At 48.2% G+C, this 19,108-nt stretch overlaps 1 protein-coding gene and 1 long non-coding RNA gene across 2 annotated transcripts in view; both read left to right on the forward strand.

Annotated features, from left to right (window-relative positions):
* LOC121828132 (uncharacterized) overlaps positions 1-5,085 on the forward strand; it is a 29,368-nt gene extending 24,283 nt beyond the window's left edge. Inside the window, exon 4 of the long non-coding RNA XR_006070620.2 lies at positions 1,242-5,085. This is a non-coding gene — a long non-coding RNA (uncharacterized LOC121828132). The remainder of the gene's footprint in view (positions 1-1,241) is intronic.
* Positions 5,086-6,818: 1,733 nt separating this feature from the next.
* On the forward strand, positions 6,819-16,053 carry Fgf23 (fibroblast growth factor 23). Its single transcript, XM_006987874.4, has 3 exons — positions 6,819-8,398; positions 13,741-13,844; positions 15,487-16,053. The coding sequence occupies exons 1-3, from the start codon at positions 8,188-8,190 to the stop codon at positions 15,925-15,927; spliced, it is 756 nt and encodes a 251-aa protein (XP_006987936.1). The 5' UTR covers positions 6,819-8,187; the 3' UTR covers positions 15,928-16,053.
* The last annotated feature ends 3,055 nt before the right edge of the window (positions 16,054-19,108 follow it).

Consider the following 19,108-nt stretch of genomic DNA (forward strand, 5'->3'; position numbering starts at 1 on the left):
TAGCTGGTGTGAGCACAACACACACACACACACACACACACACACACACACACACACACACACACACACGGTTCCTCTGCAGTCCCAGCTTCTTTTGTTGCCTCCCTACACAGTTCCCAGTCTTGGATGTATGTGTGTCTTTCCTGGTTTTGGACAAGGGAACAGAGGGGGAATACAGGAGGGGAGTGCAGTCTGGCAGCGTCCTTGAGGACTGGTCACCCGGGGCTCCAGCCTCCGCCCCCTCCTCCCCCTGAAAAAGGCATCCAAAGTTCACCCAAAGAGACCTTGTCCCCAGTGCATTGAATCTCCCTGTCTCTCCTGTCATTGTCATCTGCATGCGTGGAGTGGCCCTGGTGGCTTCAACGCTGGAGACACATGAGTAAACAAACACTCTCCTCCCCAAGTTGCTTTGGGCCGTGGTGTTTATTACAGCAACAGAGAAGTAAGCTAGGAAGTGGATGCCACCAATTGATGAACGGGGCAACAGAAGGGATGGGAGACAGGATAAATTCCCAGAGCGCTGGAGTGGGTGAAGCCCTGGGAAGGGTTCCATCCACCACCCTCCCCGTGCTGACCCATGGGGAAGCGAGTGCAGAGACCAGAAGTGATCTGTGTAGGATTACACCCCGTGTTTAAGGGAAACGAGGCCAATGCTGACAGGAAAGCCAACACACATGACAGGGTTTGGTGAGTGATTTATTCGTGTCTTATATTAAAGAAATGGGAGGTACATGGCGAATATATGCGGTTGTAACTGTTAAAAAGAAGATGCATTTGGGCTTGGTGGTATATGGAATCCCAGCACTAAGTAGGCTGAGGCAAGAGGGTTGTGTATTTGAAGCTAGACATGGTGAGTTCAAAGCCAAGCTCTTACCAACAAGACTTTGGGGGAAAGAGGAAGAAGAGAAAGAGAAGGAGAAGGAGGAGGAGAAATTCATATTGACCTGGAATGATGGTCAAAACACACTTTAGCGTGGACAAAGTGTGCTTATACCAAATATAGTACATACTTAATGTTGGCTTTTAAATGTGTATGAATGAATATATATTTATTTATAACACATGATATATGTAATTATATATAGATATATGTCATTGTCCTCTAGGTCCTGATTTACTTTTAATAACATCTCCAGAAACTATGGGAGAATTTTCGCCTTCTATTTCAGAGTTTTTTCATTGGTTTGCTTTTTAATAAATCCTGACTGAAAATGGTGCATTTTTTTTTTCATTTCCTTTAGATCTCTACAATAGAGAATACATGTATCTGGAGCCAGGAAGCTGCTGGGAAAGTCCCCACAAACACTCCCCAGCCCAGCTCACAGGGCTGTACTGGACATAAACAGATGATCAATAACTAGACATGGTCAGTGAGAAGCATTGGAAAATGCACAGTGTTTTCCAGCTGGTGAACTGCAGGCGCCTTGGTGCTCCAGACTGTGCCCTTCATTTGCAGGCCTCTCTCAAAGTGTTGACCGACACATTAAGAGCAGATCCGTTTGGTTAGAAAGAGCCACGTCTTGGATTGGTTTAGCTGGTTAGTGTTTTGTGGAATTGGAGATGAGACTCCGGCTCTCGCACATGCAAAGCACGTGCATTGCTACTGAGCTGCCCCCTGGCACAAGAAGCATGAATTGACTGTCAAGTGGACTAGACACATGAATGGCCTCTTCAGGAAGGTCATGGCCTCTCCCTTGAGAACTTCAAGGACCCAAAGAACAAGCATTTGTCCAGGATGGTGTGATTGTCCATCTGCCTGGATTCAGGGACTGTGTGCGTGTGTACCACTGGAACAGTGAGACACCATGAGGCCTCTGATGGAAAACAACCACATGACACACAGGGAGCTATCAAGTCCTATCACCAGTGGACGGGACCTTTTAAAACAGAAAAGAAGGCGAGAGCCACTGTGGACCACCTCCTCTATCTCTCAGGATTTTACTTCATCCTGATTCTTCCAGCATCTTCTGTCATAGCCTACTGGTGGTCAAGCCAATGCTGTCATCTTTTAAATTGTTATAAAGTCTTTACATTGAGAAAAGGGGCCCCCATCTGAGAAAAACAAGTGAAAGGTGAAGGGAGGAGAGGACCAAAAGGGAGTCCCATCATAGGAGACTGTTTGGAAGGAGTCTGGTGGAAGATCCGCCTCAACTCCCCTCCCCTATCTCTTTCCCTAAAACCCTTTTAAAGTCCTCCAAACACAGCTCTGCCCCCAGAGAGGCTCAAGACCACTCCCACAGGGTATAAAAGCTGCATCCCAGAGAACAGACACGTGGTTCTTCCTGCCAAGAAGCCCCATCTCCTCTCTGAGGGGCCGGGAAATCACCGGGGAACGCTTTACCCATTAAACCTGGGCTTTTCCTGATTCGGTCTGATTTCCTGCGTCAGCAGAGAGGCCTTCAGGGTGCAAAAGACTTATCAGAGGCGTCTTAGTTAGGGTTCCTATTGCTGTGATAAAAACCGGTGACTTGGGGAGGAAAGAGCTTTCCTCCTACACTGTCACATCACAGCCCATCGTCAAGTGAAGTCAGAGCAGCAACCCAAGCAAGGCATCTGGAGGCGGGCACTGAAGCTGAGGCCGGGGACTGCCCTGCTCCTCAGGACTTGCTGAGTCTACTTTCCTACACAACCCAGGACCACCTGCCCAGGACCATTACCCACCTGTCGGCTGGACTCTCCCCCATCAGTCATTCAGTGACTCGCCTACAGGCAAGTCACTGATGGAGGCGTTTTCTCAACTGAAGTTCTTCTTCCCAAATAACTAGAACTTGTGTCAAGTAAACATCCTACTCATTTGTTTTGTGACTATGACAATGGGTTTTGGGTGTGATAGTTTCTGACCTGGCAGGAAAACTTGAGATTTCTGCATTTACATATTTTAAATTGTTTTGATAGGGTTTTATTTTTTTCATAAGTTATTTCTAACTCTTCATCATTTGGATTACCTGGGCTCACATGAAGTCAGTCAGAGCCACACTGTACTGAATTACCATGGCAGTTTAGTTGTGGCTGGCAGTTTTCTACTGTTCTTGGGGCTGCGACGGCTTTTTTTCCCGTTTGCTGCCAAAATCTGTGTCATTAGAGCTGATGTGGCTAGAACAGCAGGAGTGAATTGTTCGTTTACTAATTTTCATCCTCATTTAAAAATGTCTCTTGTCAGGCTGGAGCGGTGGCTCAGCAGTTCAGAATACTTGCTGCTCTTGCAAAGGACCCAGGTTCAGTTCCCAGTGTCCACATCAGGCAGCCCACAACTGCCTGTAACTTGAAATCCAGGGGTTATGACACCCTCGTTTGGCCTCCACAGACACTTGCATGTACATGGTACATATTCATACACCCAGGTATTTATAGGACATATAAAATAAAAACAAACCTTTTTTAAAGTTTAATGTTAAAAATACTTCAAATAAGCACGATTGATTAAAACAATTAAGGAGATCCTCATTGTCTCTATCCATACTTGAAGCCTGGATCTGTGAGTATAATGGTAGAGACTTCACCAAAGGCCTCCACACAGCTCCCCAGCAAAGGCTTCGGGGCAGGATAGAGATGGGACCAGCCCTTCTGCCACATCCAGGCATCCACTGGAAATCAACATCTGGCACATCCTAAAAAACACAAACTGAGGTTCCTGCTCACATCTGGTGTCTGTGCTTCACTTTGAGCTCAGGAGCTCACACTGGTTCTCAGATTCTCAACTGTGACAGTGTAGTGCCCTCTAGATGCAAGGACTCCAAACCAACATGCCTGAAGGGCTGCTCCCAAGGCTCACCTGAGGAGCCTTAGAGACCACCCTCCAGGCTCCAGGGAAAGGCTGTGTGCCTGCACACTGACACCAGCCAGATGCATCTGAATCTGCAGTTCAGTGAGGCATTCTAGAAGGCAGTGGGATGTGGAGCAAGCCTGTAAAGGGAGTCTTGGTTTCTATGTGCTAAATCTAATGCCAGGGCTCAGCTCACAGCCCATTTGTTGATAAACACTTGAATATCAGAATATTCCAAGTCCTTTTGAACAAAGCACAGATGGTGGATCTTCCCATCCTGACCCCTTCTGGTTCATCAGAGGTAAAACGAGATCAATCCTAGGATGTTTGGGTTTTGAAGTTCTTCTGGGAATTCCACAGGGTCCTCCAGCTGGAAGTGCACCCAGGAGCTGGAAATGTTGCTTCCACCCTGTTGCAATGAACAAAATTTCATCTGCGTTCTCAACATTTCCACACTGCAAAATGCAAAGAACTATTTGGAGAGCCTTGCATCTTTCATAACTCTTGTCAAGTGAGGAACGTGTCTCTCACACCCTGCAGAAACAAGGCTCCTGCCTTCAGATCCCGCTGCTAAGTGTCCAGAGCCTCTCTCTGAAGGAAAATCTGTGGACACCACTTCCTCATAAGACAAGTGAAAAAATCAGGAGCTCTGTTCCCATAGTCTCTCCAGGAACCCCGTCAGCGATGGTGGGTGACAGCCTTTTCTGTCACTCCTGCAAAGTTTATTCAGCTCTCCCCTTCCTTCTGAGCTAGACCACTGCATCATTCCTCTGATGGCCTTGCTTGTGTGAATGCCCTTAGCATTTCTTCCACATCTTGCTAATTTGGCACTCCTGCAGAGTCTGGAAGTGAGCAAAGCCTTTCTCAGTGGTATGGGAAGCCCTAAAGAATATTTGTTCTGTTCTTTATTCCTGAAACTCCCTCCTCTCATCTCTCTTCTCAGAGAAGACTCTCAGTAGCCATGAACTGGCTCACAGGAACTTCCCAGACCTTTACCATTCTTAACCGGAAAAGGAAACGTGGGATTTCCAAACAGCAAATGTTTCTGAGAAATTGGCATTTCTGTTCTGAAAGAGAACTATTCCTTCAGTTAGCTAAGGCGGTCTACTATATGTATGAACTATTTTTGTGGCTACTACTATTATTTTTATTGAAGTTTTCTTTTTAAGTTTTTCTTTATTTTTAATGATCTGATGCACGTATGTATTGAGTTATGATCATATCTACCCCATCATCCCCCTCAAGCTCCCCTTATCTCTCTCAACACCTCTCAAGTTAATATCCTATCTCTTCCCTTGATAACTCATCAAGTGCAGTTAGTGTTGCCCTTATGTGTGTGGATGGATGTAGGACCATCCACTGGACATGGGAAACCTACCAGTGACCACACCTGGAAAAAACAAAACAAAAAAAAAAAAAACCTGTCTTTCCCCCAGCAACAGTTTCCTGCCAACAGCTCCTCAGTAAGAGGTGAGGCCTGGAAATCTATCCCTTCTCTGCTGGGGTTTGGCTGGTTTGACCTTGGACAGGCAACCACAGTTGCTATGAGCTTGTGAGAGCCATAGCTGTGTCTGGTCTAGAAGACAGCATTTCACAGTACTCCTCCCCGTCCTCCAGCTCTTGAATTCTCCCCACCTTCTCTTCTGTGAAGTTCTCTGTGCCTTCGTGGGTGTGGGTGTTCATGTAGATGTCCAGTGTAGGGCTGAGCACCCAGTCTCTTGTTCTCAGCACGTCAAACAATTGAGAGTCTCTGCACCAGCTGCTGCCCACTGCAGAGTGAAGCTTCTCTAACCAACTCCGAGAACAACCCAAGTCTGATAGCGCCAGGAGCTGGAGGCATTTATTAGGCTTTTGAGACAGGATCTCGTGTAGCCCAGGCTGGCCTCCAACTTCTACATCGCTGATAATGACCTTCAACTCCTGGTCCTCCTGCCTGTATTTCCAAAACACTGGGAACACGGGTGTGTGCACCACTCTCCCTTGTGATCATTATTAAATAAGACTCAGACATAAATGTTAGGCAACTTCTACCAACCTTGGAGCGACAAGCACATATTCCCTAAAGATGTGTCCTGGGAGGAAGCTTGGTTTACTAGAGAAAAAGTGATCTCTTCAAACCTGTTCTTTCTCACCAAGGGTGGGTTCCATAACTCTGGCTCTATGGGCTGTGGGAGTTTATGCATCGTCCAAAGGGCTTAGGAGACCCAGAGTCCAGTCTGCTCATCACTGCTCTTTTTGTGCATTGGCCATTTGTATTTGGTCACGTTACTTAGACCCTTCCCATACATGGTTTCCTTATGTATATAAAGTTAATGGCTGCCTCCTTGCAGGGTTACTAGATGAGCCAGTACAACGAAAAGCAAGCAGGAGATTAAGTGGGCTGGTGGTCTCTCAGTGAGCATAAGTTGTGGCTACGGTTCTTCCTGGAGAAGCATCTGGGGCATTGGTAAACCTTGTTCTAGCTCTACCAGGTATTGCTTTGTGACTTCGGAAAGACACATTCCAGCTCTTGGTTTCTTCATGTATAACATTAAAATACTGAAGCTGGGAAGATAGTGCCATTGGCAAAACACTTGCCACAAAAGCATGAGGACCTTCATTTGATGACTAGGACCTACTTATAGGCTTGTAATCTCACTGCTGGGGGAGGAGAAGCAGGAGGGTCCGGGGGCCTTGCTGGCCAACCAGCTTAGTGTAGTTGGCAAATACTAGGTCCCCATCAGAGACCCTGTCTCAAAACAATCAGGTAGCCAGCTCCTAAGAAATACCTCTGAGGGTGCTGCTGCACACACACACACACACACACACACACACACACACACACAGCAACACACCCACGGCAACACACCCACTTACACATTTTCAAAAAAAAATTGAGGGCCAGCTATGGTGAACATGTCTTTAATCCCAGCAATCAGAAGATAGAAGCAGATAGATCTCTGTGAGTTTGAGGCCAGCCAGCACTATGTACTGAAACTCTGTCTTAGTAAATAAAGAAATTAATAATAAATACATATATAAAAAATACTAATAGCCTGGTGTGCGTGTCTTACAGAGTTGCAGTGGAGTTCAGAGAACTAGCCAATGAGAAAATGCTCTGTAAACTACTCAAGCCTGGACCCAACTAGAGGTGGGATCGGCATCTCCGCTCGCCTCAACCAGAGCTTCACACCATGGCTACCTGCCTTTACCTGCTTCCTCAGCCGGACTGGTCCCATCGGGCTCTCTCTTACATCAACTTTGATGGCTCGTGGTATACCTATCCATGGTAGGGACTCAGTAAACTGAGACACTGAGTGAGCAGCACCCCCCTTGTGGTCATGTCTTCCTGGTGTGTGTTGCAGCAGCCTGCCCTCCAATGGACTGTATGTGTTAGTCCTAACAACCCCCCGCCCCCCATCAGATGCACCTCCACAGAGGGTGTGCGGAGAGCAGTTTCTGCACTGAGGCATCATCCATCCACTCACACAACAAGGTCCCAGTGTGCAGACCCCGGCTGTGGAGATGCCCTGTCCTGCAGCTCCTGGATGCTTCCTGCCCTCTGACCCCTCTGCTCAGCCAGCGGTGTCCTTCAAATCCTCCGAATGAGTCTCCTTCCTATCGGCAAAGCCATAATTGCCAGTTTGGTTCCCTGCATCACCCAAACGAGGGAAACTGAGAAGCCAGACCTTGCCATTTTTGCTGACCTCAAGACCTTGTTTCCTTTCTTCTTGTCTTGAAGTCTTTGCAAATGGGAATGGGGGGTGGGGTGGGGGGTGCTGAGCTCTTGCCTCTACCTCACATGCCCTTCCTGAGGTGTGTGTGTGGAGGGTCTCATTTGTCTGGTGGCGTCATATATCTCTGTATCTCAGGACACCTGCCTAATGCAGCAGCCAGGAGTAGCTCTGGGCACATACTTGGAGGTAAAAGGCCCGAGCAAACCAAAACGCGAACGCTGAAGGGAGAGGAGGGCTGAGGAGGCGGGTGACTGATGTGTTGCTATTTTTTTTTTAAAGGCTGTTGGCTGCCTTCACATTTCCTGATGGAAGTGGGACAGGTCAACGGATGACCCACGGTCATAGATAACTTTTGCCCACGCTTTATTCACTTTTGGGAGCACTGGCTTGGAACTGAGGGGTGTGTGCGTGCGTGTATGTGTGTATGTGTGTGCCTGGAACCGACGTGCCTTCCGCAAGCCTAAGAAGTCTGGGCTTTTTCTTCGAATGGGTGATTACAACACAGAGGATGTGGCAGCATTGTTTTTCCTGTTTGATGTCATACCACCACCCTTTAAAAGTCCCAGGGCAAAAAGGAGGGAATTTAGCCCTGGCTCCCCACCTCAGTTCTCAGCTTCTTCCTAGGAAGAGAGGAAGGCCAGCAAGGTCCCGGCCTGTCTGGGAGTATCAGATTTCAAGCTCAGCATTAGCCACTCAGAGAGCAGTGCCATGCTGGGGACCTGCCTCAGACTCCTGGTGGGTGCTCTGTGGAGCGCCAGCAGCTGGGGCACTGTTAGAGCCTACCTGGACACCTCCCCACTGCTTGGCTCCAGCTGGGGCAGCCTGACCCATCTGTATACGGCTACAGCCAGGAACAGTTATCACCTCCAGATCCACAAGGATGGCCATGTAGATGGCACACCCCATCAGACCATCTACAGTGAGTACTGGCTCCAGGTTGGGAAGAGGGAATACGCCCTGTTGTTGACCTCCAGGGGTGCTGAGGAGGCTTGGGCTAGATAAGAGGGAGAACCTGAATTTCCAGCCTCTTGTGTGCTTGTCTCTCTCTCTCTCTCTCTCTCTCTCTCTCTCTCTCTCTCTCTCTCTCTCTTCTTTCTCTCAGAGAGAGAGAAAGAGAAAGAGAGATGAACCTAAGAGGAAGATTTTTTTCCTTCTCCTTAATTGGACCTACAGGTTTTTCTCAACCTGAATAATCATTGCCATAAGCCATTTCCAATAACGAGAGACAATTTTCTTTCCTTCTGTCCAAGAATTGGAGGGAAAATGGACAGAAAGACAGACTCAAAGAGGAGAATAACCCAGACCAAACCACAGATGATGAAATTTAACTGGGGGAAACAGTGGGGGAGATTCTCGGATCCCAAGATTTAGAATAAACGAAATAAGGGGTTCTTTTCAACTCCAGATTCCTAGTATTCTGGCTTTGTAAAAATTCTCAAGAGCTGGGCACACCCTTAATACAATACAAGGCCAGCCTGGTATACATAGCGAGCTCCACGCTAGTCAGGGCTATGCAGTGAGACTCTGTCTCAAAACAGAACAAAACCTTCTCAAGAGACATGTGTTAAAGACAGACCACCAGGCTACCAGGATGTGTTGTGTTGGCAAGTCTGACTGAATGCATCTACCCAACAGGTATGCTGGGTGTGCTTCTGAGGCTCCCTGTAGGAGTTGGTGCTCTCTGAGGAGCTGAAATGTGTTTAGTTGCTAACAAACTGAACTGGTTGTGAACTCCCTGGTGCTGTGAGACACCTGGAATATTCTTACAGTTGGATTCTATGGAAAATTGGATAGCAAGCCATAACTGCCAATCAATTAAATGTATTCAAATGAGAGCCCTTTCCAGCATAAGGGATAATACATAGAAAATAGAGATGAGAGAGGTGGGTAGTGGAAAACACAGTTTCTATTTTAGTGGGTGTGTAAAAGGTATTCTAAGTAGGACTGGAGAGGTGGCTCAGCAGCTAGGAGCACTTGCTGCTCTTGCAGAGGACCCACGTTCAGTCCAGCACCAAGCAGTGGCTTCCAGTGGTCCATAGCTCCAGTTCCAGGAGATCCAATGCCCTCTTCTGACCTCCGATGGCATTGCACAAATGTGGTGCACAGACATCCATGCAGACAAGACAGCCATAAACATGAAGTAAAAACCCAAATCTACAAAGTTACTGGAAGAGTGTGCAGAAGAGGCAACTGGGTTCAGTGCCATGTAGAGCATCTGCATTTTCATTTCACTAAAGAGCTGTCTATGGGGATTCTGATTTCTTTGCTGTTGTAACAGGTGAACCCAGTTTTCTGGATGTGGCCCTTGCTACATGCATGACATTCTCTCTGCTATGACCTTAAACCACATACAGTCACGTACAAAGCCAGCAGCTTATACCTGTCCAAGGGCTACACTGACAGGAGATGTGAGGAGGAGAGAGGCTCTCTCCAAATACCAAGCATCCTCCAGAACTCAAGGGGAGAAAGTAGGATGCTGGAGTTACCTCTTGGAAGTGAGGGTTGGGCCAGATGGGGAGAATCCGAAATAAATCTGGGTACACTTCATGGGTCCCCAGCCCTGCTTGTGTTCTGTGGAAGGGGACAAGGTGCCTGACACCACACACCCCTCTGTCACTGGAAAAGTGACACAGTTCTTCATAGACCTCTTATCTCCCAGCACATTATCAATCTTGTAGGAAACGCCATTGCATTCCTCCCATGGAAGACTGTCTGACTTCCGCTGCAAGACCACATGTCATTTCAAACGCTGGACAGTGGATAAGGGGAAACTATTTTGGTTTTAGAGATTGGAAATTTGCTTATAATTAGAGAATACATATGGAACATTCCTAGAATCATAGAATCCCTTTGCTGAAAGGCAGCCTCTCTGCAGAGACCAAGAAGTCAGTCTGGAACAGTCCGGGCCAAGTGTGGGGAGGATGTATGAGGTCAGCCTGCTTTGAAAGTCTGAATGGCAGGCCTTTTTCCCTGGGTGCTGACAGACACGGGGCTGGAGGATGCAAAGAATGTGGCTGAGGAACGGTAAAGTGAACTGACCTGACTTTAGCTTTTGTGTGTGGTTTTTATCTTGTGTAAGCTTTGCCTGTGGGGGAGGGGAGTAACATTGAAGCCAAAGCACTACTCAGTTAACAGTGCATTTCCTTATCTTGTTCTTATCTTTACATATTATTAGTGTAATCTCCCCCCCCATTACATATTCACAGCAGAGCTTGGTTCTGTTATGATCTCATTTGTCTATTTTATTTCATATGTACACAGCCTTGTTTGCATGTATGTCTGTACACCACATGCATGCAGTGCCGCTGGAGGTCAGAACATCTCATTACATCTTCACGATGACAAAATGAGGCAAAAGTTCTCATGTTAAAGTTTTGCTTTATTGAGTTCTTGGTTAAGAGTGGAGTGTCCAACTCCTGTTCAGGTCATTGGTCTTAACAAGATGGAATGCTCTGCCCCCCCCCCCCAAGATGCCCAAGCTCCCTTGAACTCAGAAGGCTCTTGGGGCCTCTCCAGGGTTGGTAAGCTTTTTCTAATATAAACAAGGCCAGCTTCCCACTCCCCATTGTGCTCACTTTTGGAAATGGCAGAAAAGAGTTGCATATTATCACCCTTGCTTAATAGTCCATTCTTTTCTTTTGGTGTGTGGCTTAGCATGTACTTGGCCAAGTGAACTTTTCTGCTGGCTTCTGTTGGTTTCATTCAAAAGCTCATTAAAGCCAGGTGGCAGTGGCGCACACCTTTGATCCCAGCACTTGGGATGCAGAGCCAAAGCATATCTCTGTGAGTTCAAGGCCAGCCTGGTCTACAGAGCAAGATCCAGGACAGGCACCAAAACTACACAGAGAAACCCTGTTCAAAGGTGCCTATCCCTGGTAGCCACTCAGTTACTCTGCAGGGTGTTTTCTATTAGCACTGGCCCTAGAGTGAGGGCATGTATACTGTGCTCACTGCCTGCAATCATCAGACAGGCTGGCAAGACGTCAGGGTGAGGAAGTGGTCAGCTGTCAAGTCATTTTTGCAGCCATTATCCCGTTTGATTGGTGGTAACCCTAGAAAGCAGGCAGGAACCGCCACGCTGTGCCCACCGAGACCGCTCCTGAGACTGGGGCTGCAGCAGTGGAATTCCCAAGGCTACGAGTTTCTTAAGGAGCCAGACTGGGACCAGCCTCCCTCATGGGCACAGAAACTCGATGTCCTAGTGGCATTTTATCACTTTTTCTGTCGGAGGCTACAGCTGCAGGGCAGGAGGATGTCACGGACCTGAGTTCAAATCCTGCTTTGTCTCTTCAAGATGCTCCAGCAACTACTAATATGATAACGGTGTTTATTTTAACAATATAATAGTTGTTTTGAGAATTCAAAATATATAGAGTGCTTAGGAGGGTACCCACTCAGAGAGAGAGAGAGAGAGAGAGAGAGAGAAGAAAGGAAGGGAGGGAGGGAGGGAAGGAATAAGGGAAGGAAGAAAGGAAGGAAGGAAAAGGAAAAAAAAACACTCACTAAATGTAATCCTTCACCTCGCCCCCCTTGATTTGGACCAAAAAGCCCTCAGGACAGAAATTCTTCTGTATTCCTTATGTAAGTCTGAGTATGCATGAAATCAGCTATATACTTGAGACACATATCAGACACTGTTTTTGAAGAACACATGTGGTACCTCTCCCCTCTTGGCAGTTTTCCTGAAAGCTAACCTGCAGCCAAACTTTGAGACACTTGAAACAAATGAATTGTCCTCTTCTGCTGTCACCTTCCTGGGCTCAGGTCTACTTACATTCCCTCTGACCACATCATCCCAGCTTCAGCGTGTACCAGGCTCTGTCCACATCGTCCCTGCTTCAGTGTGTGCCAGGCTCTATCCACATCATCCCCGCTTCAGTGTGTGCCAGGCTCTATCCACATCATCCCCACTTCAGCATGTGCCAGGCTTTGGCGTTAGGGGATACCTGACCTTTGCCTGTTCCCTCCCCTTGAAGGTCTTTGTTCTGAGCCTATGTAGGGTAGGAAAGAGGCCTCAAGCTTCAAATCTTCCCATGATGTTCTACCACACACTAGGCACAGACCTTTCTGAAGAGGGATTAGAAGTCCCATCTGAGCAGCCTCCTTGGGGCTTTGAGGTGACTGACGTTCCGCAGCAGGCAGTTGAAAGTGTCCTCAAAGATCTAAGGAAATTACTTTCAACAGCAAAGGCCAAGTCTTGCTGAATCACCATTCATTTTACAATACAGTGTGGCTTAATTTTTTTTTTTTTTTTGGTTTTCCGAGACAGGGTTTCTCTGTGTAGCTTTGCGCCTTTCCTGGAACTCACTTGGTAGCCCAGATTGGCCTCGAACTCACAGAGATCCGCCTGCCTCTGTCTCCCAAGTGCTGGGATTAAAGGCGTGCACCACCACCGCCCGGCTCAGTGTGGCTTAATCTTATCTTTATTACAGAATGCTATTTAAAGGTATGGGCCCACTGTTTAAGGTGTGGATGATATACTCATGCTTCAGGCCTTAGTCAAAGTTTTTAAGTGAGGCTATTGAAAGTGGTCCAAGTTCAGCATCTACAAAAAACATCTCCAAGTGAGAAAAGCACAAAAGACCGGGTCCAAGAGGCAAATTCTGGCCATCCCTGGGATCTATTAAACGTCTGGGGGTGGAGCTCTCGGCTTCTCTGGGAAAGATTTCAGACACGCAAATATGGTAGAGCCAGGTGAGGGACACCTGTAGTAACAGCAGGGGCACTGTGCGGAAGAGGAGTCAGTTCTGACTAGGGAGGTAAGAAGGCACAGAGATGCCTACAGCTGGCCTTGAAGGGGAAGCGACTTACCAGGCAGGGACGAGAGATCAACTCTGAGCATACAGGTTGGGACCTGCAGTGAGGGAGAACCAGGCTCTACACAAGCTGGGTCACTGAATGACATTTCAACAAAGATTTTAAAATCATAGAAGCAGCCATCTTTAGAAGGACAGGACCGCTGCCCCAAACACTAAAAGATAGTAGCCAGGCAAAGAGAGAAGCAGCCTCCAGATGGAGGGAAATCGGTGTGCTGCACAGATGTGGGCCTGTTGGGAGATCCCCATGCATGAAGGGGAATAAAGCAGGAGGCACATGAGTGTTGATGTCAGAGTTGGGAGTCACGGGAAGTGAGGAGGAACAATTAGACATGGAGAGTTGTGTGATGCCATCCCCAACAGAGAGGTGTCTTGGGGGTGATTTTCAGAAAATGTTTCAAGGAAGGGGTAATTGCATATTTTGACCTGAGAGTTTTTCTTGCAGGTGCCTTGATGATTAGATCGGAGGATGCTGGCCTCGTGGTCATAACAGGAGCCATGACTAGAAGGTTCCTTTGTATGGATCTCAGAGGCAACATTTTCGGATCAGTGAGTTTCTTTTTGTGTTGGCCACCACTTTATAATGACTTTATCTCTTCTTCTAAGATTTGATTTTCAAAATCCTGTGTCTGGGGGCGGGGGGGACGGGGACTGAACTCAGGGAAAGGATCATGTACGCACTCTGAATCACCCAGCCATCTCTCCAGCCCTTACTGTATTTCTCGTCAGGGCTGTGGTATTTCCAACTTTAGAGTGTCCCTTGGCCGCTACCTGCTGTCACTAAGTGCTTCCCTCAGTCTCAGTGGGAAATGCTCAGGTTTCTGCAGCTGGGGTTTGGAACGAGACTCTAGACCTCCCGTCTGCACTGTCCCGTGGTCCCCATTCCTGCAAGGCACGCAGTCCCTGTTACGCTGTAGGTTCTAAAGCCACGTCAATTTGTGCTTTTAATTTATACACTAGAAAGGGCGAGCGACCCTTGGTGTCTTCACAGTTCTCTTACCAACTGTGGCCTTGGGGAAGTTCCCTCAATCCTCCCAACTTCGGTCTCTTCCCTTAGAAAAAGTGAAGTGGAATGGACCATGTGACCTGAACTGCCCCTCCTGCTAATGACCTCCAAATAATTACCTGTGCCCTCGGGGTGATGGCGGGTCCTTCGGTTTGTAAACCAAGGTTTTTCTAAACTAAAGGCTAAAGCATAGTCCCAATCATTTTGAGGTGGAAATGAAGAGGGGCCGATTGACTCAGGAGTCCCTTATCAATGTCTGGTACAAAGTTCTGTTTAGTTACTGCTGCGCACGTCCCGGAACCTACAATACCATCTGTCCAGAGCAGACAGATACCTATGCACACAGGAAGCCCTCATCTCTACAATTCCTTGTAAAGTTGGGAAACATGTGAAGGTCCAGGTAGGCACTCAATAAAACTCAGTGCAATTGGGAGAATGAAGTCCAAACCCAGAATACCTGTTAGCAAGTCCGTGTTCCTGATCTTCAATCTACATTATGTCTTGGGGTCAGGACCCTCAACTTACATTTGACCCCAGTCAAAGTCTGTCCCAGTTCCAGTCTCTAGGCAACGAGACAAACCACAACCTCCTCGCAGCCAGCAGAGCTTTAAAAACTATACAATACTGGCCCAGTAGCACAAGCCGTCAAGGTCTCCCTGGGGTACACTGCAGAGTTCCAGGCCAGCCTGGGTAACTCAATGAGACTCTGCCTCAAAACGAGAAAACAGAAAAGGGGCTGGGCCTGTCGTTCAGTGGTAAAGCCCTTGCCTGCCATGTACGAAACGCTAGTTCATTCCCGGGAATGGAGAGAGAGGGGGCTATGGGAGATGGGCAGCAGACTATGAATGTTAGCCTAGTCCCCCCTGCAGACAGTAAAGAGAGACGAGGACATAAACAGAAAGAATGAATGAATACTAGTATGAATGAGAACGTGATGTTTAGTTCTCCTAGCAGACCCTGAACAAGAGGAGTGTCACCAGCTCTTTCTGGGCCCTGCTCCCGCAAGCTGGACTCCAGACCAAGGTCCTCTAGACAGTGCCCTCCAGGGCCCTTACTGCTGTAAGCCTCTCTCCTAAACCTGGAGCCAAGTTCAGCACTCAGACAGCCTTTCTTAAGAGGGAGGTGAGGGACTGGCCCTTAACCGGGCGGTGGCCCTCACCCTTTCGTGCTCCCCTTCCCTTCCAGCATCATTTCAGCCCGGAGAACTGCAGGTTCCGCCAGAGGACTCTGGAGAACGGCTACGATGTCTACCTGTCGCCGCAGCATCACTACCTGGTGAGCCTGGGCCGCGCCAAGGGCCCCTTCCAGCCTGGCACCAACCCGCCGCCCTTCTCGCAGTTCCTGGCGCGCAGGAACGAGGTCCCGCTGCTGCGCTTCCACACCGCGCGGCCACGGCGCCACACGCGCAGCGCCGAGGACCCTCCCGAGCGCGACCCGCTGAACGTGCTCAAGCCGCGGCCCCGTGCCACGCCCGTGCCCGTATCCTGTTCCCGGGAGCTGCCGAGCGCCGAGGAAGGTGGCCCCGCGGCCAGTGACCCACTGGGCGTACTGCGCAGAGGCCGCGGGGACGCGCGCGGGGGCGTCGGGGGCGCGGACCGCTGCCGCCCCTTCCCCAGGTTCGCCTAGGCCACCAGCCCCGGCGGCCTCAGCCTCCATCCTCCAATCGGCTCAGGCCACGTGCAAGGTTGGAAGGCTGGGGTGTCTGCTTCTCTTCCTTCCCTTTGGGCCTGAGAGTCATCTGCGAGGTCCCAGCCAGGCACCACCGTTTGGAATGAGACCCAACAGTGGGAGGTGGGATTAATGGCTCAGAGGTTAAGAGCTTGTGCTGCTCACGCAGAGGACAGTTCTCAGAGCCCACAACTACCTGTAATTCTAGCTCCAGGGGAATCTGATGCGTCTAGCCTGTTTGGGCACCTGCACTCACATGCACATACCCACATACACATACACGTAATTTATAATGTTAATCTGTTTTAAAGAGCCTAACAGTAAACTGGACGCCTGGCTTTTAATTTTTTTTTTTTTTAACTAACAGGTATACTAGACACTTGGCTTTTATTAGCCTGTCTCTTGCCTAGCATTCTCGTCGATCAATAGCGTTAAGAAACAGTGGTTCAGAGTTCACACCTTGAACCCAGGGAAGAGGCTATCTCTATAGCTTTTTGTTATTATTCTGGGACCCACATGGGTTTTTGAGTTTGAGCGCCTTAATGGCTTCTCTGGGCAAGTTGAAAAAAACACTGATTTCTTCTTTCTGGAAGAGCCTTCAAAAAAGATTGGCAGGAGGCTGACAAACAGATCCAAACACACAGTGAACTGAAACATGTCGGGCAGAGCTCCGTCTCCCTGCGGATTGAACACTCTTTGCCAGATTCGCAGAACTAGTGCTGACCCTGCTCCGTTCCCAGCAGATAGCCCTGGCTTAGCAAAGTCCGCCTTGCTAGGGAGGTTTGCAAAATGTAAATGCACGAACTCTTTCTGAAGATGCATTTTAGTGAAAGCCTCCACCAGCAGGCTACGTTGTGATGTATTTATTCTAGGTGAATTGTGAAAACATGCCCGGAAAGGAAGACTCCTTGAGACGTGGGGCTGCTCTAGGTTAGGTTTTCTGTGGACTGGGGGAGAGGGAATAGGGGGTGTCCTTTTTTTTTCTTCTAAGTGAAATGGGATCCAATGGGTCTAGCTAGCAGGAGAGGTCTCTAGCAGGGGCTAACCCAGAAATGGAGGCTACTCTTGGGAACTCTTGGGGCATTAAATGAAAACACTTTTCAGTCATCCCAGAAACCCCAGGGCTGTCCTGGGGCGAGCATAGCCTCACCGTGAACAGCAAGAAAGCAGGCTTCGAGGCTCTGCTCTCTTCTGAGCCTTAGCTGGTGATAGACTCCAACAAAGGGCGCCCCTTCCTCCCTCTATTTAAATGAGCACCTGAAGAGTAGAATCCTGGCAAAGCCCATCCACACAACTTCGTGGTTTCCACTGTCTTCATGTACACAGACTTAGAAATGAATCCATTGTTTTTTGCTTGTCAGAGGAACGTCAGGCAATGTGAAGGACCGGCTCCCACTCTGAAATACTAAAACCGCCGTCCATAGCGGCAGATGCCTTGTACCCCAAACTTCTTCTCCACTGGCTCTCATTTCCTGTTGGGAATACTGGTCTGTACAGTCGCCACCAGAGGCCCTCCCACTGAGGCAATTCTGTGGAAAACCCTGGAAGAACTTGGGTAGCAAACGGGTCGTCGTGGGCTCACACGCTCAGCAGCAAGCACCAGGGGGCCTTCTTTTTCACAGAGCCAAGGTGGCCTTGTAATTCCTGAGGCCCCTTCGCATGTGGCAGTATTTATTTATTTATTTGGAAGATTTTTTTTTTTGCCTATCACTCTATATTTATAGTTATTTATAAAATGTAACGCCCACTTCTTTCCTTCTGTTTTAAATAAAAATAAAATTCCTTTCAGCTTCCGTTTCTGAATCCCTCTCTGTATGGCTGCGCCCTTGTGTGTTGAGATGGGAGAATAAAGGGGAGGCATTTGGAAAATCTGGAGAGAACAGAACAGGGAAAGGAAAAAGATTTTCAGAGTCAAAATTTCTTCCATTTATAAGCATATTCAACAATTTTAATGGATCAAAAATGATGAAATTGTATCAATATATCAATATTGGGTTTCTGATGAGGCAAGTGATTCCTTGGTAGATTTTGAGTTTGAAAAGGACACACTGGCATAACCACACCAAAATCCCATTAACCAGATGCTATATCATATGAGTTTTCCATCACTATTAACAAATACGTAGCATGATTATTTACGAAGACAAAAGGTTGGAACCATACTTTGGAAGTTCTAGTCCACAACCCAGAGAACCACTGTTTTTATGGTAGACAAGTCAGCACAGTGTGGTGGGAGCTCGTGGCAGAGCAAAACCACTTACTTTCAGGCTGGTAAGGGGAAAGAGGCTGAGGCCTGACTAGTCTGCACATCCCCAATTACCTAAGGACATCTCATCAAGCCCTGCCCCTTACATGGCGCCACCTTCCACTAGCACCACTGACCAGGCCTTCAATGCATGAGGAGGGGGGTTATGTTTAAACTATAAAATAAGCCAAGAGTATACGTTCTTAACACAGACAGTTGCTGTCCTGTGAGGTGTGACAGTGGGACTGCTGGGTGACACTTCTCCTGGGGAGACGTGAACAAATGTCTATCCACTCCAGATAAGTGAAAGGGAGTAGACAGCAGTTCAAAGTCCAGCTTGGTGAACCGATGAGTTTATTGGGGTTCCTTACAGGAGCAGAAATGGCTTAGACAGCCTGTCACCAAAGCCAGCATGGGTGAGGACTCAGGAAAGCTGGGAACCTGGAGCTCACTGCACAGCCTGCAGGCCGCTCATCGGTTTGGAGAGTGCCTCTTCCGGGCAGCTCAGCTGCTCTGGTTTTTTGAGCCTGGGGACTCGTTAGTGACCTGCTTGGAGATCCTTTATGAAGACAGAGGATGTGGCATCTCGTAAACTGCACTTTATCCAAGTGCCATCCTTACAGTGATGGGTTATTTTTATGCAATCCTTGCATGAAACAGGAAAGGTTGCTGGAGTCCACTATAGTTTAGATTTTAACATCTCTAGAGCCCCTAGTAGGAGGTGGAAGGACTTTAGGAGGTTTTAGGTCACTGGAGTGGTGTCTTCGAAGGGATGGTGGACGCCAGGGCCTTGCTTTCATGTTTGACTTCTCAGCTTGAGAACGGAAGTTCCACTCTGCCCATTCCCTGCCATGAACTGTTACCTCACTACAGGCCCCAAACCACAGGGCTACC

Source organism: Peromyscus maniculatus, chromosome 3 (assembly GCF_049852395.1).
Source record: "Peromyscus maniculatus bairdii isolate BWxNUB_F1_BW_parent chromosome 3, HU_Pman_BW_mat_3.1, whole genome shotgun sequence".
Taxonomy (NCBI): Eukaryota; Metazoa; Chordata; class Mammalia; order Rodentia; family Cricetidae; genus Peromyscus; species Peromyscus maniculatus.